This window comes from Stegostoma tigrinum, chromosome 44, assembly GCF_030684315.1.
Source record: "Stegostoma tigrinum isolate sSteTig4 chromosome 44, sSteTig4.hap1, whole genome shotgun sequence".
Taxonomy (NCBI): Eukaryota; Metazoa; Chordata; class Chondrichthyes; order Orectolobiformes; family Stegostomatidae; genus Stegostoma; species Stegostoma tigrinum.
In genome coordinates this window covers 12625732-12653501 of record NC_081397.1, presented here as the reverse complement: position 1 = coordinate 12653501, position 27770 = coordinate 12625732, and the positions used below count along the sequence as shown (strand labels likewise).

General features: G+C 43.3%; 4 protein-coding genes across 8 annotated transcripts in view; 2 read left to right on the top strand and 2 right to left on the bottom strand.

The window, feature by feature from the left end:
• The window catches only part of LOC132207190 (histone H3-like), a 913943-nt gene that overhangs the window by 226776 nt on the left and 659397 nt on the right, over nt 1-27770 (bottom strand). The window lies entirely within an intron of this gene.
• LOC132207220 (late histone H2B.L4-like) lies at nt 9823-11510 on the top strand. Its single transcript, XM_059642451.1, has one exon. It carries the CDS (start codon nt 9969-9971, stop codon nt 10347-10349), a length of 381 nt encoding a protein of 126 aa, XP_059498434.1. The 5' UTR covers nt 9823-9968; the 3' UTR covers nt 10350-11510.
• On the top strand, nt 11570-13527 carry LOC132207202 (late histone H2A.2.2-like). Its single transcript, XM_059642433.1, has one exon. The coding sequence runs from the start codon at nt 12682-12684 to the stop codon at nt 13123-13125; it is 444 nt and encodes a 147-aa protein (XP_059498416.1). The 5' UTR covers nt 11570-12681; the 3' UTR covers nt 13126-13527.
• LOC132207200 (zinc finger protein 239-like) lies at nt 16266-27281 on the bottom strand. 5 transcript variants are annotated; one of them, XM_059642427.1, is made up of 4 exons: nt 27162-27281; nt 25634-25683; nt 20123-20223; nt 16266-18618 (listed from the first exon to the last, which is right to left on the bottom strand). In XM_059642427.1, the coding sequence occupies exon 4, from the start codon at nt 18516-18518 to the stop codon at nt 18048-18050; it is 471 nt and encodes a 156-aa protein (XP_059498410.1). In that variant the 5' UTR covers nt 18519-18618; nt 20123-20223; nt 25634-25683; nt 27162-27281; the 3' UTR covers nt 16266-18047. The 5 variants fall into 5 exon arrangements, with proteins under 5 accessions (XP_059498410.1, XP_059498409.1, XP_059498412.1 ...); XM_059642426.1 differs by having other exon boundaries at nt 20137-20223; XM_059642429.1 differs by lacking the exon at nt 27162-27281 and adding an exon at nt 26827-26948 and having other exon boundaries at nt 20137-20223.

Below are 27770 nucleotides of genomic sequence, written 5' to 3'. Positions count from 1 at the left end.
TCATATTGCTTTTGTTTGAAATAGTGCCTGTTGTTCTTCCCTTAAAGAGGTAGTGTATTGGGAGCTCGGCATTGAACTGTGTAAGCATTCAAATCATCGACGGTACAGGTGTTGGTTTCCTTTTGTATCTTAGTAAATTGTTTTAGAATTTCGCACAAAGAAAGAGACGAGAAGGAGCTCAGGTAAATTATGGAGCCAACTCTTCTCTGTTTGAATTGTTGGCTTCAAAACAAGGAAGTATGATGAGTATTAATTAATGGACAATGGGTGCAGGAGTAGGCCATTCGGCCCTTCGAGCCAGCACTACCATTGATTATGATCATGGCTGATCATCCACAATCAGTATCCTGTTCCTGCCTTATCCCCATAACCCTTGATTCCACTATCTTTAAGAGCTCCGTCTATCTCTTTCTTGAAAGCATCCAGAGAGTTGGCCTCCACTGGCTTCTGGGGCAGAGCATTCCATATATCCACCACTCTCTGGGTGAAGAAGTTTTTCCTCAATTCTGTTCTAAATGCCCTACCTCTTATTTTTAAACTGTGTCCTCTGGTTCTGGACTCCCCCATCAACGGAAACATGTTTCCTGCCTCCAGATTGTCCAATCCCTTAATAATCTTATACGTGTCAATCAGATCCCCTCTCATCCTCCTAAACTCAAGTGGAGACAAGCCCAGTCGCTCCAATCTTTCAACATACGATAGTCCTGCCATTCTGGGAATTGACCTTGTGAACCTATGCTGCACACCCTCAATAGCCAGAATGTCCTTACTCAAATTTGGAGACCGAAACTGCACACAATACTCCAGGTGCGGTCTCACCAGGGCCCTGTACAGCTGCAGAAGGACCTCGTTGCTGCTGTACTCAATTTCTCTTGTGATGAAGGCCAGCATGCTATTAGCTTTCTTCACTACCTGCTACACCTGCATGCTTGCTTTCATTGACTGATGTACAAGAACACCTCGATCTCGTTGTGCTTCCCCTTTACCTAACTTGACTCCGTTGAGATACTAATCTGCCTTTCTGTTCTTGCCACCAAAGTGGATAACCACACATTTATCCACATTAAACTGCATCTGCCATGCATCCGTCCACTCACCTAGCCTGTCCAAGTCACCTGTATTCTAATAAGATCCTCCTCACATTTCACACTGCCACCCAACTTTGTGTCATCAGCAAATTTGCTAATATTACCTTTAATGCTTTTGTCTATATCATTAATATATTTCGTAAACCGCTGCGGTCCCAGCACCGAACCTTGTGGTACCCCACTGGTCACTGTCTGCCATTCTGAAAGGGACCCGTTTATCACTACTCTTTGCTTCCTGTCAGCCAGCCAATTTTCAATCCAACTCAGTATTTTGCCCCCAATACCATGTGTCCTAATCTCGCTCACTAATCTCCTCTGCGGGACTTTATCAAAGGCTTTCTGAAAGTCCAGGTACACTACATCCGTGGGCTCTCCCTTATCCATCTTCATAGATACATCCTCAAAAAATTCCAGAAGATTAGTCCAGCACAATTTCCCCTTCGTAAATCCACACTGACTCTGACCTATTCTCTTACTGCTATCCAAATGAGTCGTAATTTCATCTTTTATAATTGACTCCAGCATCTTTCCCACCACTGACGTCAAGCTAACCGGTCTGCAATTTCCTGTTTTCTCTCTCCCTCCTTTCTTGAAAAGTGGGAATACATTTGCCACCCTCCAATCCGCAGGAACTGATCCTGCATCTATAGAACCTTGGAAAATAATTACCAACGCGTCCACAATTTCTAGAGCCCACCTCCTTAAGTACCCTGGGATGCACACCATCAGGTCCCGGGGACTTGTGAGCCTTCAGACCTAACAGTCTATCCAACACCATTTCCTGCCTAATATAAATACTCTTCATTTCGTCCATTACCCTCGGTCCTTCAGCCACTACTGCATCTGGGAGATTGCTTGCGTCTTCCCTAGTGAAGACAGATCCAAAGTACCTATTCAACTCATTTGCCATTTCCTTGTTCCCCATAATAAATTCACCCGTTTCTGACTTCAAGGGCCCAATTTTAGTCGGAAGCATTTTTTTTCTTTTCACATACCTAAAAAAGCTTTTACTATCCTCCTTTATATTTTTGGCTAGTTTTCCTTCATAGCTCATTTTTTCCTCTGTGTATTGCCTTTTTAGTTATCCACTGTTGCTCTTTAAAAGCTTCCCAGTTCTCCGGCTTCCCACTCATCTTTGCTATGTTACACTTCTTCTCTTTTATTTTTATCGAGTCCTTAACTTCCCTCGTCGGCCATGGCTGCCCCCGCCTCCTTTGTATCTTTCTTCCTCTTTGGTATGAACTGATCCTGCACCTTCTGCATTATATCCAGAAATACCTGCCATTGTTGTTCCACTGCCATCCCTGCTAGGGTATTGAACCACTGAACTTTGGCCAGCTCCTTCCTCATAGCTCCATAGTTCCCTTTATTCAACTGCAATACTGACACTTCCGATTCTCCCTTCTCCCTCTCAAACTGCAGATTAAAACTTATCATTTTATGGTCACTACCTCCTAATGGCTCCTTTACTTGGAGGTCCCTGATCAAATCCGGTTCATTGCACAACACCAGATCCGGAATTGCCTCCTCCCTGGTAGGGTCCAGTACAAGCTGTTCTAAGAATCCATCTCGGAGGCACTCTACAAACTCCCTTTCTTGGGGTCCAGTACCATCCTGATTCTCCCAGTCTACCCGCATGTTGAAATCTCCCATAACAACTGTAGTGATACCTTTGTGACAGGCCAATTTCAACTCTTGATTCAACCTGCACCCTACCTCCTGACTACTGTTTGGGGGTCTGTAGATAACTCCCATTAGGATCTTTCTACCCTTAGAATTTCTCAGCTCTATCCACACTGACTCTACATCTCCTGACTCTATGTCCCCCCTTGCAAGGGACCGAATATCATTCCTCACCAACAGGGCTACCCTACCCCCTCTGCCCACCAGTCTGTCCTTTCGATAGCACGTATAGCCTTGAATATTCATTTCCCAGCCCCTGTCCACTTGAAGCCACGTCTCACTTATCCCCACAACATCATACTTGCCAACTTCCAACTGAGCCTCAAGCTCATCCGCCTTATTTCTTATGCTTCGTGTATTCATATATAATATTTTTAATTTGTTTCTCCCCTCACCCTTCCTATCAATCCCTATTTCACTTGGCCATACTGTACAATCCCTTCTTGAGTTTTCTGCTCTGTTGATTCTGTTGTCCTTCTTAACCTCTCTTATTCTCACTTTGCCTTTAACTTCTTTCTTAAATTTCCAGCTTGGCCCCTCCCCCCCATGACTGAGTTTAAACACACCTGTGTCGCAGTGGCAAACCTGCCTGCCAGAAAGCTGGTCCCCCGATTATCAAGATGCAAACCATCCCTCCTGTACAATTTATTCTAACCCCAAAACATACCCCAGTGATCCAAGAATTTAAATCCTTGCTTCCAACACCAGTCCCACAGCCACATGTTCAGGTCCATTATCTCTCTGTTCCTGCCCTCTCCAGCCCGAAGAACTGGAAGCAAACCAGAGATAACTACCCTGGAAGTCCTGCTTTTCAGCCTTCTTCCGAGTTCTCTGAAGTCCCGCTGTAGAATGCTCCTCCTTTTCTTCCCGACGTCATTAGTGCCGACATGCACCACCACCTCTGGTTCTTCACCTTCACCCTCGAGGATTCTCTGCCCTCTGTCAGTGACGTCCTGGATCCTGGCACCAGGAAGGTAACACACCATCCTCAAATCTCGCCTGTTGCCACAGAAACCCTTGTCAGTCCCTCTCACAATGGAGTCCCCTATTACCACAGCTCTCCGTGATGTCTGACTTCTCAGCTCTGCCTCTACAGCAATTTCTGACTCGCAGACCTGCCCACCTCTCGGACTGGCAGTGTTGTCTGTCTCGGCAGTTTCCAAGACAGACAGCCTGATTACAATAGGTGCTTCCCCTGGGGTCTCTTGTACTTCATTCATGTCTTCTTTTGTCATCGACAGCCCCCTTCTCTCTTCAGGTATCCTCGGTGTAGTGACCTTGCTGAAGGTCCTGTCCTGAAAATTCTCATTCTCTCTGATGAGCCTGAGTTCTTTTGTCAGTGCTGCAAAAACTTCCTTCAGAAGCTGAATGTGTACACACTTACCATAGCTATAGGAGCCAGAAACATCATCAGTGTCCCTGATCTCCCACATCATGCATGCAGCACTTTGAATCAGCTTGGCAATCATGCCTGCACAGTCTTCAACAGTGGTGTAATCTCCTCACTGAGCCTCTTCACCGAAAACTCGCACTTTACTCACCAGGCACTTCCCTCAGCCCTTGTGTGTTTGCTGTGAGTCTGTGGACTCTTAATTAGGTTAGAGGAGGAGGGTGGGAGGCAGGCCCTACCATGTAGGACCTGCGGCTGAGAACACACCTACTTAAACAGCACTCCGCTGCAAAAAGGACCCGCTGGCTTCGAGGTCAGTACTTAAGTAGCACTCACTTATCTTCCCAACTGCCTCTCTGCCCTGACCTCACGTCCGCCCGGCTCGCGCCGCTCTCCGCTGCAAAAAGGACCCGCTGGCTTCGAGGTCAGTACTTAAGTAGCACTCACTTATCTTCCCAACTGCCTCTCTGCCCTGACCTCACGCCCGCCCGGCTCGCGCTGCTCTCCGCTGCAAAAAGCACCCGCTGGCTTCGAGGTAAGTACTTAAGTAGCACTCACTTATCTTCCCAACTACCTCTCTGCCCTGACCTCATGTCTTGATCAGTTGCCTTGATCAGTTTTAATATTTTCAAAATCGTTGGATGTTAATTTACAGGAGAATTCTCTTCTTTCTTCCTCCAGGCAAATAATTGATGGGCGAAGACAATGTCATATTTCCTCAGTACAGCATCGTGTGACCAGCTGCTCCAACCAAACAGCAGGTATGTGAGCACTGTCAGAGTGGAGAATTTACTTTCCACAGTCATAGGGGTAAGACTTGCATTGAGCTCAATTTCCAGACACATACATTCAATCCAAGAGTCAAACGCCACCAACAAAATACAAATGTTTCTTTTTGTCTATAAACCAGTGCAGTTCCAGTAAAGTTCATCTTTGAAAGCCCATTGTTATTCATAGCATTTGAAGAGGGATCAATTGAATCTTCATCACAAATATATGCTCACTAACTGCATTGAATGCATGTTGAGGAAGGACATTTTTAAAGTTACAGTCAAGGTATATAAATAGTTCAAGTTGTCCTTGTAACAATGTAACCATGTATGGAGTGGATACTCGGTACAGACATGGAAGGAAACATTAGATGTTATCAGTGGCTGAGGAAGACAATTAATAAGCAGAAGATTCTGGAAAAGCTCAGCAGATCTGGCAGCATCTGTGATGAGAAATCAAAGTTAACGTTTCAGGCCTGGTACACTTCCTCAGTTCTGAACAAAAACCACCAGATCTGGGAGGCATTGACTTAGTGGTCGTATCACTGCACTGTTAATGCAGAGACCAGACAACATTCTGGGGACATGGCTTCAATCACCGGCCCAGCAGATGGTGGAATTTGAATTAAAAAAAACATCTGGAATTAAGAATGTAATGATGACAATAAATCCATTGTCAGGAAAAAAAGAATGCATCTGGTTCACTCATGTCCTTGAGGGAATGAAACTGGCATTCTTAGCTGGTCTAGCCTACATGCGACTTGACTCCAGACCCACAGCAATGTGTTTGACTCTGAACTGCCCTCTGGGCAATTAGGGGCCGACAATAAATGCAAGCCTAGGCAGTGACACCCTGATACTGTGAATGAACTTTTTTAAAAATGAGAAGAGGTTATTCTGAGGCAAAAGGGAGCATTTGCACAAACAACACATGGAAGAAGGTTTGTGCGAGACAGTTTGAAGATTTGGAACAAACATTGAAGGGCATAGTAAACTCCTGTAATAACAAACAGATGAACTAATGGCATTATGGTTCACATAAGTATGACAGGATCAAAGACATTGATTAAATTACAGTTGTGATTGATTCCAATCTCATTAATGAAAGAATGTTGTCCCTTTCGGTGAACAGAGTTAGTTAAGGCAAGGGATACGAATCATCCCAGAAAGACTGTCAGCCTAGAATTTCATGAAAACAGCAGATAACACCATTATGCAGCAATTTGTTGTTTCTTTCAAATTATTCATAGTGTTACGAAATACTTTTAGTTAAAGATTCTTCAGATCATTCCGATGAAATATATAAATCTACGTACACAATAAAATACAAAGATCACTAAAAGCATTCATGAAAAGCTTCAAATAGAGATGTCAATTAGTCTCCGGAGGCTTTCCTATATCACTAAAGGAATGCTTAGTGCACCTTGTAAGGTGAATAATTAGTTCATGCCATTGCATAGTTACACCAACCATATGTGAAGTAGATAATGAGTTCAGATATGGACAGAAACATTCACATCAGTAACTGAGCAGGATTGTATTAATCGTGTTTGACCAACACATCTCTCAGGCAGAGCCAGAACAATTAAATAACGTGACTTTTAAATGCACACATCCTGTGTTAAAGCCTGACAGAGAATGCTTATTGAGTGCATGTGTTTTTTCGCTGTTGCACTCTCACCACACAAACACACTCTCAACACACACACACACAGTGATTTACAATGGGTTGCAAATACATACGCAAACCTGACACGTGCAAAACATGTAACAGCCACTGCAAACCTCAGCACATGTAACATTCAAAATTATTTCTTCTCATGCATTTCATATCAGAGAGCTAGCTTCTCATGATAAGAGACAAATAGAACGGAATGTGAGCGATGAAATCCAATTCCCATGTATTTAAATCCATGGTAATTGCCGTGGTCATAAACTAAATATCATTTGTTCACTCCATCAGAAGAAAAAAATTTGTTGAATTTTGTGACAAAATTCTCATGAACTGCTCATGAAACCAACAGGTACAAACTGATAACTGCACTCAGACATTCACATGGCAGATACTAACATGAACAGATTGATGACTAAACTCACATATCGACATTGCAGAAACAGACAGGGAGAGATGGCTGTGTGAATATATAAATGTCTTTATCAATCAGCCTCTGTCAGTTTTAGAAATTGAATTCAGTCAGGAACTGAATTAGATCTATGTTTATTAAGCATATTTTTCAAGTTACAATCCAGGTGATCACTCTGTTACATTGTTTCAACAGTCTTAGTAGATGTAGATGTAGATGTTTAATACAGATGTAGGAAATACTGCAGTCACCAACAGCCATGGGTCAACAAAATAATTGATGAATGATACTTAAGTTTAGTTTACCGATAATTGATCAGTACAGAATTGCTCCTTTGATAAATATTAATCCCATACATAAACACAACAAATAAATGATGTGAATTCCAAATGCATTTTCAGTGTCAAAGCATGACAAATGGAAAAATCAAGGAACTGCAGATGATAGAAATCAGAGACAGAAGTAGAAATTGCTGCAAAAACTCAGCAGGTCTGGCAGCACCTGTGAAGAGAAACGAGTGTGGTGAAGTTCAACCTCTGTTCTGAAGAAGTGTCAAAGGATGTGTAATATTAACTTTGCTTTGTCTCCGTGTGGGTGGACTGACAGGCACAGGTACTGACTGATTCAGAATTAGTTCAAAACACAAACGCCATAACTACAGATGTGATGCAAGGACGAATAGCTATGAAGTTCCATTTAAACTCCAGGTAACAGAAAATGATATATACAAAATGATTATCACTCACAAAACATAGTCATAGACATCTGCGGCACCACAAACAATCCTGCCACTCACTGAGTCTGCACTGGTTAGAAACAACCAGGCAACAATTCTACGTCCATTCAGCCAGCATTCAATTTCCATAAACATATCATGGTGGCAGAGGAACTACCATCCCAACCTTTATCACCGGATAGTTGTCAATTTTGTCATCGAGCGGGAATAGATTTTTCTTTTATTCTGTGCTAAGCAAGAGGACTTTATAATCATGGACTTTTTTTTCAAATTAGCTTAAATGTTATTCAAATAGCCCTATGTTCCTCGTGACACTCCCTTTTGAAGTATTACATCACACACACTAGAAAATTAGATGCCATTTTCTCAAATAAGGAACATAATAAAAAGCCATTCGTCAAAACAGTGGAGAAAGAAGGATTTGACCAAATCAGGTAGATAGTAAATATTCTCTCTTTTTTTGTTGGCCAGGAGAGTTCAGCAATGTTTATTCTTCTTTAGTTTGACTGTTGCAGTTTTTTCCACTGCGTGATAGAAGACAAAAATTCTGTCTTCTTCCTCCCCACACAACGAGGGTAATGTCTGAGCCACAAAATAAAATAGAAGTAAATAAGACAATTTTCTTTCCTGCACAAGGAATATTGTGGTCAGTCAGCTGCGATGCAGTTGATTTGTTCATGGCAGTTTCCCTTTGGCTATAACATATTAAATTAATACCTTTACTTCAGTATTCTGAAATGTATGACACTATGCAATACGAAACAATACTCGTATCATTGTAAAGATGTCCCTTGATATCACCACTGCTGTTGAGACTCTGCAGTATAGCAGTTGCAAAGGTTCATTGCTTTTCCCTCCTCAACTCTGAAGAAAAGCACAGACTCATAACTATTGTAACTATTTGTAAGGGAAAATCAGGGCAGGACTGGCAGACTCCAGATAAGCTCCAGGGAAGCCAACCCAAATGGTCTTCGAGTGCAGGTTCATAGCTCCTTGCAATGGAATTACAGATAGACAGGTCAGTAAAGATGGTGTTTGATACACTTGCCTTTATTGATCCGTGCATTGAATGTGTGGTTTGGAAGGTCATGTTGTGACTGTGCAGAACATTGGTTCAGTTTCTTCTGAGAAAATGCATTCGGGTCCAGTGTCCCCTTAAAATGGCAAGGGGTTTTTAAACTTGAAAGGGTTCAGAAAATGTTTAAAAGATTGTTGCCACGGTCAGAGACTTTGGTGAAAGACGGTAGAGACAGGGCTTGTTTTCCATGGAGTGTGGGAGGCCGAGTGGTGACCTTCCAGAGGATTATAAAATTATGAGCAGCATGGATAGGGTGAATAATCAAGTTCTTTTGCCCAGAGTAGAGGAATCCATAACTCGAGGGCATGGGTTTAAGTGGAGAGGTGAAATGTTGAAGAGCAACCTAAGGTGGGCAACATTAGCTCGCAGCGAGTGGTGCATAACTGGATTGAACTGCCAAAGGACGTGGTGGAGGATACGACAATTACAACATTTAAATGGCTTCTGGATGGGCACAAGATTAGGAAGGGTTCAGAGTGGTATCGGCTAAATGCTGGTAAATGGGACTAGATTAATTTACGATATCTGATTATTATGGTCGAGGTGGACCCAAGAGTGCTGTACATCTCTATGACTGTATGACAGGAACAGATTGTGAGAGAGTGATAATCATTCACACTGCATAAACAGACAGGGACAGATAGATAACTGCACTCGCATTTTCACATAGGAGAGACTGACAGATATTGGACAAACTATCCCTCAATAAGCCTGAATCTCTCAATGACACAAGTGTCCTGCGGAACTCAGAGAGAGATGAAACAAAATAATATTACACAGAAAGATTACTTTGAGTAGAACAAAACACACTGCCACAATTAAAATCTCTCAGATACTGTGTTCAAGATATCATTAACTGACAATAACCGGTTGATTTGCGAGTGAGCTCGGAGTTTGTTCCGTGTACAGAATTTGGTTTGTGTCTCGCATTTCATTGAAGATCCTGATAGATCCGCATTGTCTCCATAAACTAACCAATCACAGCGAGGCTGATGTCATGTTTGACATTCTTTTTAACTGTCCAATCAAGAACAAGACTTATCCCTTATCCCTCATTAGCATTGCTGACGTGATCAGGCTATAAAAAGCGAGCTCCGAGGCCGTTTTCGCTTATTCTGTGTCTGAAAGTAATCGTGACGATGGCAGATGAGAAGAAAGCGCAGGCAACTTCCAAGAAGGGCGCCAAGAAAGTCATCAAGAAGGCGCCAGCGAAAGGCGGTAAGAAGAGGAGAAAGTCCAGGAAAGAAAGTTACGCCATCTATATCTACAAAGTGATGAAGCAGGTTCACCCCGACACCGGCATCTCTTCCAGGGCCATGAGTATCATGAACTCGTTCGTCAACGATATTTTTGAGCGTATCGCGGGGGAGGCTTCCCGCCTGGCCCATTACAACAAGCGCAGCACCATCAGCTCCCGGGAGATCCAGACAGCGGTGCGGCTGCTGCTGCCCGGGGAGCTGGCCAAGCACGCCGTGTCGGAGGGTACAAAGGCGGTGACCAAGTACACCAGCTCCAAGTGAGACCCCACATTGTGCTGAGAAAACACATCCAAAACCCAACGGCTCTTTTCAGAGCCACCCACAACTTCGCTGAAACAGCTGAACCAACTTTTTGCAAATGATTTTCGGTATGTATTAGTAATGTCAGTCGGCTTTTTAAAAATAACGTAATTGTTTTAGAACTCGATGTGTCATCCCTCATCTGCCCTTTATTTTAGGTTGCAGCCATACCCTGTCTCGTTTCCCTGTATCTGCAAAGAGCATAATTATCGCCAATGAATCATTTATCAACAACTTCCATTTTTTTTTCCAAGTTCCTCTTTCACACTTGATGACCCCGGGAAACAAAGTTAACATCGAATCCCATGAATAGATTTTACAATCTACTTGCTGTTCTGTTAATCTTACAATGAACCGAGATAAAGCCAGAGCAGCTGCCGAATTGCGATAGCAAGTGTGAAATTGTGCCTGACGACTGGTCAAGGACAACAGGGGAGGGCAACTTCAAGCTGTTGTTTAAAGTGTGAACGCGTTCACCCAAAAGGACATTGTGCGAGGTTTAATCAATATTCGGTGTGCACTTGAAAAGTGAAATAAAAATATGCGCAGAATGCGGTGCTCTTTTTTGCTATTTCCGCTTGTTGCTAAATTCAGAAAATTCTATTCAAGTGCAGAAATGGACAGATTCGAGTAGAAGAGAGAATGCAATACAGAAAAATTGTGTAAAGTATTCATTTGCAATGTCAGTGTGAGTGAGCTTATACAGGATTAAATTATTCACTCCTTTTCCTCTTTTGTGGGTTTGAGCATTTTTCAAACTAATCGCAGTGGGTTCTGAACCCTGAAATCCCCCTGCAATTTAATTGCAATTCAATTCCAAATCTCAGCGGGATTTGTGATTTTTGTTTTTTTCAAAATGCAGTATGTGGTGCTTTCTGCTGCCGATGGGAGAATTTCAAAGTGATTCTTAACGAAACTAGAATAGCTCCCGGACTCGCATCGGCAATGTGGAACTATTGTAGAAGTCCAGTCGAGGGCAATAGGAAAGGCGATTTTAAAAATATTGTCCAAAGCATTAATACGCTCACCTGAAAAAAGGAGTATTTTATCAATATCAGTGATAATGGGAACTGCAGATGCTGGAGAATCCAAGATAATAAAATGTGAAACTGGATGAACACAGCAGGCCCAGCAGCATCTCAGGAGCACAAAAGCTGACGTTTCGGGCCGAGTCCCTTCAGCAGAGAGCTCTCTGATGAAGGGTCTAGGCCCGTAACGTCAGCTTTTGTGCTCCTGAGATGCTGCTGGGCCTGCTGTGTTCATCCAGCCTCACATTTTATTATCTTTTATCAATATCACCGGGTGCTGATGTGAAATAGTATCTATGCAGGGAACGGATTTTGGCAGGTTTGTTTTTTGCTTCCGTTTATTCGTAAAGTTCGAGCAAACAATCCTTTCAAGAACATAAATACAGATGTATGGAGGCTAGGGAATGACTGAGATTGAGTGAAGCATGTCGGTGTAATCTAAAAGTAAATTACTTCAAATACTTTTGCATTTTTCTTTGTTTGACTTCTTACTGTTTTGTACATATTGGCGGGCTTTTCGAGTTTGAAAGAAAGCGGTTGATGATTTGGCGCCGGCATTTTCCTCCGGTTTCCACGCAGAGGAATTTTGTTTTATTTTCAAATCTCCCCGCGGTTTTGCAGAAAGCTCATAAATGAGGCTTTCTGCTGTCGGTGGGAAAATTTCAAAGTGAACCGAGATGAAAGCAGAACAGCTGGCGGACTGGCATCGCAAAAGTAGAAATATTGTTGATCCCGTGCAATAGGGAGCGCGATTGTCAATATTGTTTAAAACGGTCATGCGCTCAACGGGAAAGAAATAGCAGTGCGATGCTTTTATCAATGTATCCGGGTGCTGATGTGAAATAAAATGAATTTGTTCAGAGAGTAACTTACGCCGGGCTCTTTTTCTGCCATCTGTTTATTCTTAAGGATCAGGGTAAAAAGCAAAATCATAATCACATCGATTCACTTAGGCCTGGGAATCAGAGAGAGATTGTATGAAATATACAGTTGTATTCTAAAAGTAAATTATCTGGAATATGAACGCATTCTTCTTCGTAAAACTTCTTCCCGTTTTGAAACTATTGGCGGGCTTTTCGAGTTTGAAAGAAAGCGGTTGATGATTTGGCGCCGGGATTTTCCGGCCTCCTCCCCGGGCCCTCTCCGGATTGGTGAGGGAAGCAGATATCTGATTGGGCATTGAAACGACATGAGGAGATACTGAACAATGTGACCAATCAGCAATGGCCGCACCCCCATTCCTCCCGAAGGTATAAGAGGGCGGGATGTGGCCGCATTGCAGAATTCTCTGTGAAAGTGTTTGTGAGATTGTGGCGATGTCTGGGAGAGGAAAGGGCGGTGGCGGGAAAGCTCGGTCGAAGGCGAAGTCCCGGTCGTCCCGGGCTGGGCTGCAGTTCCCGGTGGGCCGTGTTCACAGGCTCCTGAGAAAGGGTAACTATGCTGAGCGTGTGGGTGCCGGAGCGCCGGTCTATCTGGCTGCGGTGCTCGAGTACCTGACGGCTGAAATCCTCGAGCTGGCCGGTAACGCGGCCCGGGACAACAAGAAGACCCGCATCATCCCCAGGCACCTCCAGTTGGCCGTGCGCAACGACGAGGAGCTCAACAAGCTGCTGGGAGGGGTGACCATCGCTCAGGGCGGGGTGCTGCCTAATATCCAGGCCGTGCTGCTGCCCAAGAAAACCGCCGCTGGGGGCGCCACTAAAAAGTGAAGGGGCCGTTCTGTAACCTGACAACCCAAAGGCTCTTTTAAGAGCCACCCACAACATCAGTGAAAGAAACTGGACCCTCACCACAGCCGAGTTAATTTTAATGTCCTCTGTATTACTGGGAGACTGGTAACACAATACTCACCCTGCCATTATTGTTAGTGTTATTGAGCTATAATCCGCCCGGACGGAATGTATCCATGAGGTAGTTTCCTGTAATTGTATTGGAAAGATCTGACACTGTTAGAGGAATAGCAACAAGTTTAGAAATCGGGTAATAATAACCCCGGAAGCCGTAAAGCAATTCAGTATCCCTTGACATGATGCATTCGACCAGATAAAACTATCTGTGGTACGGTAGCCCTTCCGCCTGTGCTGTTTTTCCTCTTCTCGGGTCTCCGTTCTCAATGTAAGGTTGTGGTGGCTCTGAAGGGGGAATGGAGGCTGCCCGTTTACCACTTAAGCAGTTGTTGACTGCTGTATTTTGTGTTGAATGTTTGATTTTTCAAGATTTGAGATTGTTCAATTTGTTTTATTTCAACATTGGTTTTTTTGATGAATAAGCTGAAACGAGTATTTAAAACAAACGAGCATCTAATCGATGGTTCTGGCGATTCCATTCTAGGATGACTGATACCAATGCTTATGGGTAGAATTTAATCGAGTGGATTGCCGTGGTTTATATACAGGATACTAAATATGAGTGTGAATGACAGGCTTCGATATCCTTTTGCAATTTAATGCTACACTGTTTGAAATGCTCCCTAGGGGGCACTGTATCATATCACATACAATCACGAGGAAATAGTCAATGTGAGACCTGCACCCAACGGTGAGATGGGAGTGAATGAATCCACCCAGGAGCTTTATTTCATTTGCAATTCTCTTTTATTTTTATATTTAGACAATTGAGATTTGAAAGTCGTAACAATTTAGTATGGAATTGGAGAAACTGTTAATTTGTGGAATGAACTCAAATGAGTGGCAGATGGAGTTTTCATCAAATAATTGTGAGGTGCTTTTTTTTCAGAAAGCCAAATCAGGTCAGAACTTGCACACCATGATGGGGAATGTTCCTGAACAAAGAGGCGTTGTAGTGCAGATTAATAGTTCCTTGAAAGTGGAGTTGTAAGTAGATGGGATAGTGAAGAAGGTATTTGGTATGCCTGTCTGTATTGGTCAGTGCATGGAGTATGGGAGTTGGGAGGTCATGTTGCATCTGGACAGGACATCTGTTTGGCCACTCTTGCAATACTGTGTGTAATTCTGGTCTCCCTGCTACACAAAGGATGTTGTGAAACGAGAAATGGCTCAGAAAAGATTGACAAGGATGTTGCCAGGGTTGAGGATTTGAGCTGTTCGGAGAGGTTGAATAGGTTGGGGCTATTGTTTCGTTCAACCCTGGAACCTCGGCAGCTGAAGTGACCTTCTCTAGAGGTTTAGAAAATCATGAGGGAGATGGATATGGTGAGTATCAAGGTCTTTTCCCTCGGGTGGCAAAATCCAAAAACTGGGGCTGGTGGGGGTACAGTTTTAAGGTGTGAGGTGGTTAATAAGTGACCAAGATGCAACCTTTTTCAGAGGATCGTGCATGCCTGGAATGAGCTGCCAGAGGAGGTTGTGGAGGCCGGTACAATTACTGTATTTCAAAAGCATCTGAAAGTGTATATGAATAAGGAAGGGTTTAGAGGGATAAAGGTCAAATTCTGGTAAATGGGACTAGATTAAATTAGGTGGTCTGGACCAACTCGTCCATGTTGACCAAAGGGCCTGTTTCCAAGCTGTAAAATGCTATGACTATGACAAACAAGTAAATGCAGTGGCTGATCTGACATGTAAGCTTTTCTGTATATTCGTGTGAAGCACAGAAGCAAGTTATGGGAACAGAATTCTCCATCATACAACTCCCCCTATTTTTGTGCCAAACAAACTAACATTTGCTAAAATGCAAGAATGAATAAAACAGTTCTTAACATGCCTTCCCTGAAAAGACAGAACTCCAGCCTTATATTTCACATACGTAAGATTCAGTTTAACGTAAATTAAACCAGAACTTTCACTGCCCCTGCACCCATTTCACATCCCACCCATTGGTTTGTTGTCCATTTTATCAGAATCCCTGCATCCTTCTGAAGTTGGCTCCGTTTCTTTTCCTTGTTTACACCATAGCAGTTTTAGCAATCTCAAAACTCATGCTATGATCTGGGATCCTGTGCACAGTCAGATATTCAAAACAAAAACTGACTTTATCCCTGCACCATCAATACATTTGTCCCTCACATGGCCATTTCAGCTCTCCCATCATAATTCTGACAACAACTGGAATAGAGTTACATTTAAATAGGGGAGATTATATCAGGGAAAGCTTTGTCTGAATAAATACTTGAAGCATATCCAGGTTAGGTCAGTTAAACCATTGTTATTCTGGGAATGTGCATTGTGTATTTTACAAATGTTGCATAAATTAACAAGTGATCATTGACCCGATGCACACCTTATTCTCAGATGCATTCACATGCATCCCATTTTCCCTGCATCTCCAGAGAAAGGGCAAATTACACACCAGAGTGTCATTTTTCAGCTACTTCTGTGTGTTTAAGTTCCTTTTTAATACTCCATTAGTGCAGGAGATTCAAACCCTGGTGGAATACGAACCCTGAGTTTCACACCCAGCAAACAAGTGTCCCATCCCTTGTCAGCAAGTAAAAGAAAATTGTTTCCCTCCAAGTTCTGCAAATAGATTTTATATGTTTCTCTTTTTAAAATTAATTTTGTAACTCTCTGCAGGGGTTCTGCCTGGTGGTAGAATGCTGTAAATGAGGCTTTCTACTGTCAGTGAGAGGCTTTCAAATTGAACCGAGATACACCAAAACAGCTGCTGGACTTTTCACACCAGCAAAAACACAATGTGACCAGGGCAATAACAACATGAAAAACGTGACAGGAAGTAGGGATTAAATTAAAATGGAGTTGGAGGGCTGTTTGAGCTTTATTCACTTTGAAAGTTGCTCTCTGGGAGAGGGAGGGATTTCTTCTGTAAATATCCACCTTTAGTCTGGTACGCAAGCGAGACTTTCACTCTGCTTCTGACAGTCTTTGCTCCTGTGAGTAAATATGGGGTAAATTATTGAACAACTAGAGTATCAGGTGGAATTGAATTTCATTTATTATTTTATACCGGATGACACTTTATTTCCACATCTTCTGGTACATTGGGTGACAGTTTAATTGTGTGTCTGACTATCTCCAAGTGAGATACTCTTTTATTTTGGTTGACATGGTGGTCAGTCATGTGACGCTGCAGAGATTCTTCAGCAAAATCAAAAAAGACAAATTGTAATTACGCAAGACAAAAACAGAGAGAAAAACAATGTTCCTCAACAATAACAATATTTCTCAACAGCACCATTTGGTCCCTTGAGCCTGCTCTGCCATTGTACAGAATCAGGGCTGATCTGACATTCTTCATGGCTGCTTTCCTGTGATTTTCCCATAATTCTTCATCAAGAATCTACATCAGCCTTCATTTTAGACTAGGCCCGACTTTGCCTCCCTGTTCTGTGGCAACAAGTTCCACAGGCTCCCAACGCTCCACAGAAGAAATTCCTCCTCATCTGTCTTAAATTGGTGGTGGCCCTATATTCTGAGACAATGCACTTTGGACAGAGATTCTTCCAGCAAGTGAAAAATCCTCTCAACATTTACCCTTTCAAGCCTAATTTAATACGTTTCATCACTTCTCATTCTTCTGAACTCCAGTGAGTAGACTCCCACAAAGTTTAGCCTTTGCTCACATGACAGTCCCTCCATACAAAGGAATATCCTGGAGAACATTCTCTGAACCACCTCCAATGAAATAATACCTTTCCTTCCATAAGGGGGCCAAAATTATTCCCAGCATTCGAGATGTGGTCTCACCAGCACCTTGGACAGTTGCAGGAAGACATCCCAACTTTATTTCAAGAAAATTGGAGATTTAAAGTGCCATTGTTCCACAAGCCTTCCTGATTACCTGCTGCAACTGTGTGCCCGTATTTATTTACACAGGTTTAAATCCAGAGAAATTACATCAAATATTAAATCTCTAAATTATATCTGAACTGGTTTGGCCCAAACACATCCTGTGAACTATGGAATTTTCTTTCAGGAATACTCTCAAATTTCAGAGAATAAACATTTTCCGCTTCTAATACCATCACAGCTCAAACCAAACCCTCCTCAGAAGTTCTACTCAGGTAACTTTTTGTTCTTTTGTTTCCACTGAATTATTCTGAGCTCTCTATAGTAGACAGACTAAACTTGATTCTGATCTTAGTCCTATCTCCAAACTAAACAAAATACCTTCTAACCCTGGGTTTATAAAGAAAAATCAATCCTTGATTACTCTGAACTGAAAACAAGATAATGTCCTTTGATGTTTGCTCATCCATTGCAAATCAACAAGAGTCTAAACAATTTCCCATTCACTCCACATGGGGCTCCACAGCCACTTGCATTCTGAGCAGTGCTGGAGGAAGGTCACTGTTTCACAAGGATTCACACTTTTTCTTTCAAAGAAAACTTTCAGAAAATGAACCAAATTCAGTGTCACTATTATAAAAGCCAACTTCCAAACTGAAATTTATATAAATTATACATCCTTCATCACGGCAGTTACTCAGGATCTCACTGACATTTCAGCAGTTTCCATAACTCAATGAATCCCTTCCCTGACACAGAGAAAGTGAACAGCCTCTCCCCAGTGTGAACTGTCCACAAGGTGGCAGATTCAGTGAATCCCCTCACTCAGCTTCTCCACAGACAATCTGCTGATGTACAGTCATTTATCTGAACTGACTCAGTGGGAACAGGTAAACACTCTCTCATCAGTGTGAATTCACCCACGTGTCATCAAGCTGGATGTGTCAAAAAATCCCCCTCCCACACTAGGAGCTGGTGAATGGCCTCTCCCCAGTGTGAATTTGTTGATGAGTCTGGAGGCTGGAAGCCAAAGTGAATCCCTTGCCGCACGTACAGCAGATGAACGGCCTCTCCCCAGTGTGAACTCGCTGGTGTATCAGCAGGTTGGAGGAATTAGTGAATCCCTGCCCACACTCAGAGCAGGAGAATGGTCTCTCCCCAGTGTGAACTCGCTGGTGTCTCAGCAGGTGGGATTTCTGACTGAATCCCTTGCCACATTCAGAGCAGGAGAATGGTTTCTCCCCAGTGTGACTGCGCCGATGAATTTCCAGTTCAGTCGAGGATCTGAATCCATTCCCACAGTCCCCACATTTCCACAGTTTCTCCTTGTGACTCCGTTTATGTTTCGAGAGGTCAGATGATCGGCTGAATGCTCGTGCACACACATCACACATGTACAGTTTCTGACCGCTGTCAACAGTGTATTCTCCTTCCATGTTCAAAACCCAATGAGATTCAGGTTACACCAAATTGGGCCACACTGAAATCCTGATCGGTTGCAGTTTCCCCGACTGTAAATCCTCTCCTTCCAATATCCTGTGGAATTGATTTAGAACAGAATTAATGGAAGTGAGAGTCTCCCCATAAAAATACAAAGTCATGCATCTGTCCTGGTATCGCATTTGGCTCCGTGTCAAATGTATGAACACAACAGCTAACATATAAACTATCGGGCCGTCCCGCCTGCTCCATCATTCAATACGATGATGACCGATAAGATCATGTTTTGAATCTCTAGCTACACCCAATAAGTTTTGATTCCCTGGCTGAACAAGTATCTGCCCACCTCTGCCTTAAAAATGTTCAATGATCCAGTCTCGGAGATACTGGGAACTGCAGATGCTGGAGAATCCGAGGTAACAAAGTGTGGAGCTGGATGAAGGGTCGAGGCCCGAAACATCAGCTTTTGTGCTCCTAAGATGCTGCTTGGCCTGCTGTGTTCATCCAGCTCCACACAATGATCCAGTCTCGACTGTCTTTTGAGGCAGAGGGTTCCAAAGTCACACTAATCTTGTATAAAGAACTCCTCTCATGATAAAGCAGTCTTCCCCCATTCTGGACTTAGCCGGAGGAGAAAATATGTCCACATTCACCTTGTCAAAACCCATTCAGGATATTAAACATGAGGCAAGTCACACCTCACTCTTCTGAACACGTGAGCATTCCCCATGCTGTCCAAAATATCCTCAGAAGACAACCCACTCATTCAGGGATAACAAGGTGCAGAGCTCAATGGACACAGCATGCTAAGCAGCATCAGAGGAGCAGGAAGGCTGACATTTCAGTCCTCGACCCTTCATCAGTCTTCCAGCTCCTCTCATGCTGCTTGGCCTTCTGTGTTCATCCAGCTCTACACCATGATATCTCAGATTCTCCAGCATCTGCAGTTCCTACTATCTCCACTCATTCAGGTATCAGTCTACTGAATCTCCACCGCATTTACATCCTTCCTTCAATAATGAGACCAAAACGGCACATAGTCATGGAGGTGAAGTTTCACTTATTCCCTGTACAACTGAATTATCAAATCCTTACTTTTCTATTCGATTTCACTTGTGATAAACAAGAACATTCCATGAGCCTTCATCTTCACTTGTTAATTATATCCCAATCTTTTGTGTATTTCACACCAGATCCCCTTGATATCTAAACCCCAAAAGATTCTGCACCTGTCTTCTTTTCTCATTTTTCCCCTCAAGCAAACAATTTCACATTTTGTTATATCATAGATCACCTGAAATATTCATTCAAAAAGGCTGCAAACTGATGTCGGGAAATTAAGTCTTCACAGCCACCTTTCCTGATAGCTTTGTAGCAACACAAAGTGTACCTACCACGACTTCATTTCCCGCGTCCAAGTCACTGATATAAACTGCAAAAGGTTTAGGTTCAGCAGAGCCCTGTGGCTCCCCACTCATCACATTCTGACAATCTGAAACACACCCATTTATGGATATTCTCGGTTTTCTATCATCCAGCCAATCCAGTATCCAGGCCGGTATGTACCACTAAACTAGTAGCTCCCACTCAAAACAGTCACCTTTTCCATGGTACCTTGTGAAATGCCTTCAGGAAAGCCAAGAACAAGAGATCATCAGGCTCCCTTTATCCACAGCACATGTCACTCCTCAAAGAATTCCACTAAATTGGAGAAACACAAAGAAGTAATTGTTCCCTTAGTTGAAGGGTGAATAACACTGGGCATCATTTTGCAGTGAAAGGCAAGAATTTTACAGGGGAATGGAGGAAAACATTTTTCACCTAAAGGGTGGTGCAAGTCTGGAATGCACTGCCTGGGACGGCCGTTGATGCGGCAAGCCTCACAACTCAACCTCCACTGCTCCAGGGAAGAAAAGCCCCATCCTTTCCAGCCCCAACCCACAGCCCAAACCCTCCAATACCGGCAATATCCCTGTGAATCATCTCTGAACACTTTCAGGATTCACAACTTCTTTCCCATAGCAGGGAGACCTGAACAGAATACAGTATTCTAACTATGTCCTGTACAGTCGCAATATGACATCCCAACTCCAATAACTCAATGCAGTGACAAATGAAGGCGAGCGTACCAAATGCCTTCTTCACCACCCTGTCCACCTGCAACTCCGCTTTCAAGGGACTTTGCACCTGCACCCCTAATCCCCTTGTCCGGCTACACTCCCATGGGCCCTCCCATTAACTGTCTAAATCCTGCCCTGATTTTCATTGTTGAAATGCAACACCTCTCATTTGTCTGAACTCCATCTGCCACTCCTCAGCCCACTGATCAAAATCCCAAACTACTCAGTGAAGATCACCTTCCTCACTGTCCATACACCACCAATGTTGGTGTCATCTGCAAACCTATGAACTATACCGTCACATGCAAATCATTTGGATAATTACAAAAAGCAGTGGACCCAGAACTGATTCTTATGGCACACCACCTGGTCACAGGCCTCCAGTTCAAAAGACAACCCTCCACCACACCCCTCTGTTTCCTACTCTGAATCCATATTTGATTCCAACTGGCTAGTGCTTCCTGTATTCCATATGATCTAACCTTGCTAACCAGTCTACCATGCAGAACCTTGTCAAGTGTTTTGCTGAAGTCCATATACACAATGTCTACCGCCCGGCCTTCAATCTTCTTTGCCACATTTTCAAAAAAAAAACACAACCGACAGACTGAGACACGATTACTCATGCACAAAGCCATGCTGACTCTCCCTAATCAGTCCTTACCTTTCTAAATGCATTTAAATCCTTTTGTTCACTTTTATATCTTCAGGTTTTTGTTTCAAATTCATGCAGAGGTGTTGGGCGGCACTGGCTAGGCCAGCATTCACTGTCATCCATAAACTGCCCAGAAGGCAGTTAACAGTCAACATTGCTGTGGGTCTGGACACGTAAACCAGACCCATTCAGGATGGCAGCTTTCTTCCCCAGTGGACCTGAGTGAACCAGATGTTTTGTTCCTAAAAATCAACAATGGATTCTTGACCATCGTTCAACTTAAAGCCAGAGTTTTATTCAAGTTCTACCACCTGCCATGGCAGGATCTGAACCCAGGTCCCCAGATTAATATTCTGGTGATATACCACCAAATAATTGATTCTCATTCCCTCCATGACAGGTCACCCTAACTGGCCTGTAGTTTCCTGTTGTCTGCCTTCCTCGCCTCTTCAATACAGAGGTTTTATCTGCTATTTTGCAGTGAGACAGAAACTTTCCAGAATCTAATGCATTTTGGAAAGTTAACACCGATGTTTCTACAACAACTGCAGAATATTTGTTCGCCAAGCCACTTCTTTTGTTATACACCGTCTGGAGTGTTTTTTTTTAAGCCACCCGATCTTCCATAGAGTCCAGCTCCCTTTGACAACCTCACGCTGGAAAGTGTAGGGCCCAGCTGGCTTTGAAAGGACTCAGGGTAAACTCAGCCACTTCTCCTCCATCACCACTCCAGCTCAATCCGATACAGCAAAGACTTACAAAAGCTAACTGGAATAAGCCCCTGAAGAGGAAAGAAAAAGGCAAATAACAGGAATCGCTGATTTGCTTTTGGGGAAAGGCCAGCACAGGCACAATGGATAGAGCAGCCTCCTTCTCCATGGTAATCAGTGACTTTGTGTGACTCAATTAATAGGAACCAATAGGCCACAATATGACCACCACCCACCCTGTTAGAAATGGCCTTTTAATTCATCCATGTGTGTTTCTTGACTTGGTTCTGGGAGGAAGGCCTAGATGGGGTTGAGAAATGTATCAGCCATGACTGACTCTGCAGACTCTGGTTCTGCTCCTCTGTCTTATGGGCTTATCATCAAAAGAGCAGCAAAATACTGTCGCTGCTGCTGCAAGTCTGAAATAAACAGAAAATGCTGAAAAATCACAACAGGTCGGGCAGTATCTGAGGATAGAGAATCGGTTAATGTTAACAGAGTGCAAGTTACAAGAAAGATAGAGTGCTTTTCTAAGATTGGAGATTTATACAGAAGATGGGTCTCTAAATAGTTGCAGATTTCAGGCAGTACCAAAAATGGAAGCATGTACTGATTGGCTGCATAATTGGAATTCTTAGGCTTGTTATGATGTTTTGGCTATGAGCTGGGAGCAGCAATTCAGAACCCGAGCAGCCAATGCAATTGTAAGAAAATGGACGGGTCATCAAGGGACAATTGGAAGAGGACAACTGGAAATTCGGCAGAGAGCCAATGGCCATCTGAAAGGTGTGAGAGCTAACTGCCATTTGAGCTCACATGCACCCAGCTCACACAAGAAATCACTAAGTTCTGTGTGAAAGCACCATCCTATCCACTAAAGGTCTCACGACGGCACTTCCAGCAAGAGTCTTCACTGAGAAAACATCCCTGACAGCAGAATCAGTGGAATAGGAGTGTTTATGGCATGAGACAAACAGAAGGAAGAGCGTTTCAGAGACACATTCTATGTGAACTGGGAGAGATTATGTTTTAATTTATTATTCTTATTAATTGGGCTTATAATACGTGGGACTTGTGTTTATTTGGACAGCATGCCAGGAGAATTCAGTTCAGTTAGGGAATAGATTGTGCCTGGTCGGTTGGGGTGGGGTGGGGTGGGTTGGGTTGGGTTGGGTTGGGGTGGGGATGGTGGGGGCAAAGGTTTTTCTGTTTGTCAGTAATTCTGTTCATTTCATCATTGTTAGGGCTAAATAAATAAATTGTTACTTTTACTTGTGACTTATACAGTGGGGATCAGGGATTTTTTTTTAAACCATTCTTCTAACAGCAAGCTTCCCTGTGTGTTAAGGTCACCATTAGAAAGGAACCTCTACTCCCATAACAACAGATTGGGGCTTGAGTTTTGGGTTAATTATCCAAACGTTCGACCTACCCCTGCTTCATAACACCCTGCTCTTGGAATCTATGCAATGATCAATAAAGGGAAGCATCCCTTATATGTTCTTAACTGCATGAATTGACCTGTCTTGCCACCCTCAGGAATATGCAGACAAGCACATGTGAACCTTTTGCTCGTTTGAGCTTCCTAACGTTTTGCCATTCATTGAGTACACCCTTGTCTTGTTCCTTCTGCCAAAGTGCATCACCTCCCATTTATCAGGGTTAAACTGCAACTGCCACTATTCTGCCTTCTGACCAATCTGTTCATATGTTCCAGTCACCCAACACCTGTCTCCTCACTGTCAAACACCTGACTAATTTTAGTGTCATTCACAAACTTAGTCATCATCTCTCTCAAGTCTTATCTACTTCACGTACAAATATCACAAAAACACACTGATCCCTGTGGGATGTCACTGCACACTGCATTCCAGTCACACAAACTGCCTTCTACCATCGCCCTCTGTTTCCCAGCACTGAGCCAATTTTGGGTCCAGCTTGGCAAGTTACCAGGCATCCCATCAAGGATTGATTTCAAAGGGACCTGAGGAGCAACATGTTCATGCAGAGAGTGCTAGGTGCACAGAATGAGCTGCTAGAATAAGTGGTGAAGGCTGGTACAATTACAACAATTAAAAGGCATCTGGATGGGTACATGAATAGCAATAGTTGAGAGGGATATGGGCCAAATGCTGGCAAATGGGACTTGAATAATTAAGAATATCTGGACAGCATGACAGAGTGTGACCAAAGTGTCTGTTTCCATGCTGTACATCTCTATTGTTCTACATCGACGTTAACTTCATCAGTCGAGGCACGGAGTATAAGGGCAGGGAGGTTATGTTGAAGCTGTACAGAATTTTGGTCAGACCACAGCTAGAGTACTGTATACAATCCTGGTCACCACATTATCAGACAGACATGCAGCTGACAGGAAAAGCAGTCTCATTGGTGATAGTGAGGAGGATGCTCTCAAGCTACAGTCTGATATTGATCAACTGGTAAATTGGGCAGAGGGGGCTGTGTGGTCATGCATTTGGGAGGTTTCAGGTGTACATAATTCTGAGAGTTAGAGACAATGCAGATCATGACAACCTTTTCCCCATCGCAGACATGTCTAAGACCAGTGGGCATAGGTTTAAGGAGAACAATAAGTAGTTTTGACAAGATCTAAGGGGAAGAAAAGAATTCACCCAGAGAGCGGTAGGAATATGGAACGCACGGGCTGAGATGGTGATGGAGGCGAGTACTCTCACAACATTTAAAAAGCATCTGAATCAACACTTAAAAAGCCAGAACAGAGTAGTCTATTGACCAAGTGCAGGTAAATGGGATTAATGTAGTTTCAAGTTTGGTGGTCAGTTTCAACACGGGGACCGAAGGGCCTGTTTCTTTGCTGTATTACTCTATAACTCACTGTAACTCAATCCTATGGGCTAAAGGTACTTTTACAGTGTTAGGTGACAGATCAGCATTGAACAATGGAACAGGCTTCAGGGACGGATGGCCTACTCCTGTTGCTGTAAGGTTATGAGGGTCATAGAGAGGGTGGATAGGAAGCATCTGTTCCCGTTTAATTGAAGGGTCAATAGGACATCATTTAAAAGGGGAAAGACAGAAGATTGATGGAATTTGATGAAGTTTATGTTTTTTTCATTCAGAAGGTGGTGGGTATTTGGAATACAACAGCTGGGAGGGTAAGTGAAACAGGAAACTTCACAACCTTTAAAAACGTATTTAGCTGAGCACTTGAAACATCACAACTTATAAAACAATGGGCCAAGTACTGCAAAGTGGGAACAGTGTAAATTAGGTTTTTTTTGGTGCAGACTTGATGGATCAAAGTGCCTCTTCTAAACTGTATGATTCTATGACTCTACAATTCCTGACGGTGAAAAGTACCGAGGGAAGATGGAGCTGGTAAGTCAGAAGTGCACACTTGGATGATGGGCAATGACAGAAACTTCAGACATTCAGCAAACAAACACAAACATTAAACAGAGCAGGTTAGACATTGGTAGAGAGCTGATCAGGGAGGACAGAGGCGACACACAGTAATGGATGGTCATGGCTTCAGATCCACAGTAAAGGAATTACACCAGCCCCAGAGGTAATGCATCGTTCCACAGATAACTGGCACACACCGAAAACCTCAAAATTGTAAAAGAATGGTCAAAGTTACTCACTCAACAATTTCACCGTCTGCAATTTGGAAATCTCCTGCTGGAGCCGGCACCTGTAAAGATATCAGAAACGCCAGAGTCAGAAAAATTCCACATTTGAGGAAATCCCCAGGGAGTGGGTGATGTCACTGTGCAATTGTCAGTTTGTGATGACATCATAGCAACAAACAGAGTGCATTCTGGGTCTGTACAAACCAGTGACTACCCACACATTCTGAAGGATGAGCGGGTGGCTTCATCAGAACGGTTTGAGGGATCGGGGATTTTAGTTGCAAGGCTGCATTCAAGAAATGCAGCATTCAAGAAATGCATTGCTCCAAAGTGAATAAAGGACAGAGTGGGGGGTGGGGTGGGGTTGATAACAGTACAAAAGTTATAACAATCATAGAGGTCCACACACAAAGAAAAAGGCCCTTCAGCCCATTCAGGCTGTGCCAGTCAGAAACAACGACCTCACCACTTGTCCAGTACAAGACAATCTTGAATCTAACAGAGTTATGATCAATGTCTACAACTGATTCCCTCACTGATATTTCAACTCCTTGCTCGGCTTCAATTACCTAAAACTCAGTCCAGTACCATTCCCTCTCGTGTAGGATCTTCTTAATACTGGCTTCAAAAGCTGCCGTGGATGCATGTTGAGAATTTCACTTTCTCTAAATCTTTCACACTATGACTACCCCAGTTGATGTTGGGAATAGTTCTCGCACCTGTTACTTTATGCCTCATCAATACAGTCAGAGAAACTAACACCAGGAGAAGGCCATTCAGCCCTTTCCTCCAGCTTCAACATTTAAATGATCATGGCCAAACATGCAACTTAGTACCCTGTTCCTTCTTTCTCTTTGAACATTTCAGTCCTATGTTTTGGCCTCAACAATTTGTCGTGGGAGAGAATTCCACAAGCTCACCACTCCCTGGGTGAAGATCTTTGTGCTCATCTTAGTCTTTCGTCCTACGCTGCATCCTTCAACCTTGAACCTTGGTTCTAGACTCCCCAGTCATTGGGAACATCGTTTCTGCATTTATCTTGTAGGGCCCTAAATTTTATACATTTCTATTGGATGCTCCCTCAGTCTCACAATGACCCTGTGCAACTCCAGCACAATAGTCTTGCTTCTGTATTCAAATCATCTCACTGTGAGGGCTAACATACAATCTGCAATCTTCACCGCCTGCTGTGCATACATGCTTACCTTCACAAGCTGGTGTCCCTTCTCAAATCCATAACCATTCAGATAATAAACTGGTATAACAAGGTGTAGAGCTGGATGAACACAGCAGGCCAAGCAGCATCAGAGTTATCCTCATTGTAAGCAATTGGTGGTAAACTCCTTCCAGTCAGGAACAAAGTTGCCCCCTACAAACATGGCGGCACCTCAAGTGCATTCCCCCAACAAACATTGCCGCTGCACCTGCGCCCTAACGCCCGTCATTATCAAACGAAATGGCGGCCATGAATTCAACTTTAAACTCCGGCATTGGCGACAAACGGAAGCATCAGAAGGTCGTGCTGGGATTTACAGCTTACCGAACATCTTTACGAAGCTTTTCCGTCCATATGCTGAATGCAGCGGCCCCGTCGTTCTGTCCGTTTGTTAACGGTCCAGGAGCCGCCTGAAACAACGCTCCACCGTCGCTGTCACCCTGCACAAAGTCCAGTCACACATGGCACTACGCCTGCGCACATTTTCCTGTTCTGTGACTAGGGAACATTTACTGCTCTTTGGCATTCTGGGTAGCTGTGCCGCCATTGACTGTTCTCTTTAAAGGATGTTATTTGACGGGTTCTACTGGCTCAATTAACTGCATGATTTCCAATTCTAATGTTTCATTTGGGTAAAGGGCATATTTGCAATTCTAATTTGTTTTCTCACAAAACAAACGCATAAACATTCAGTGCATTCCAAGCATGGCCTGATTAGTTCCTGGTATAATTGCACAGGATTCGTTGCAAGCCTCAAACTCTCATTTGTTTGATTTTCTATGAACAGATAGGAACTGCAGTGATGGCGAGAAGCAGAAGAGATGGGAGTAGGAAGAAAACCGGGAATTTTGGAAGGAAACAGGACAGATGGATTTCAACCCAAGGAGGAATGGAAGTGCGTGTGGCCAGCATTTACAACTTTGGGACAGCAGG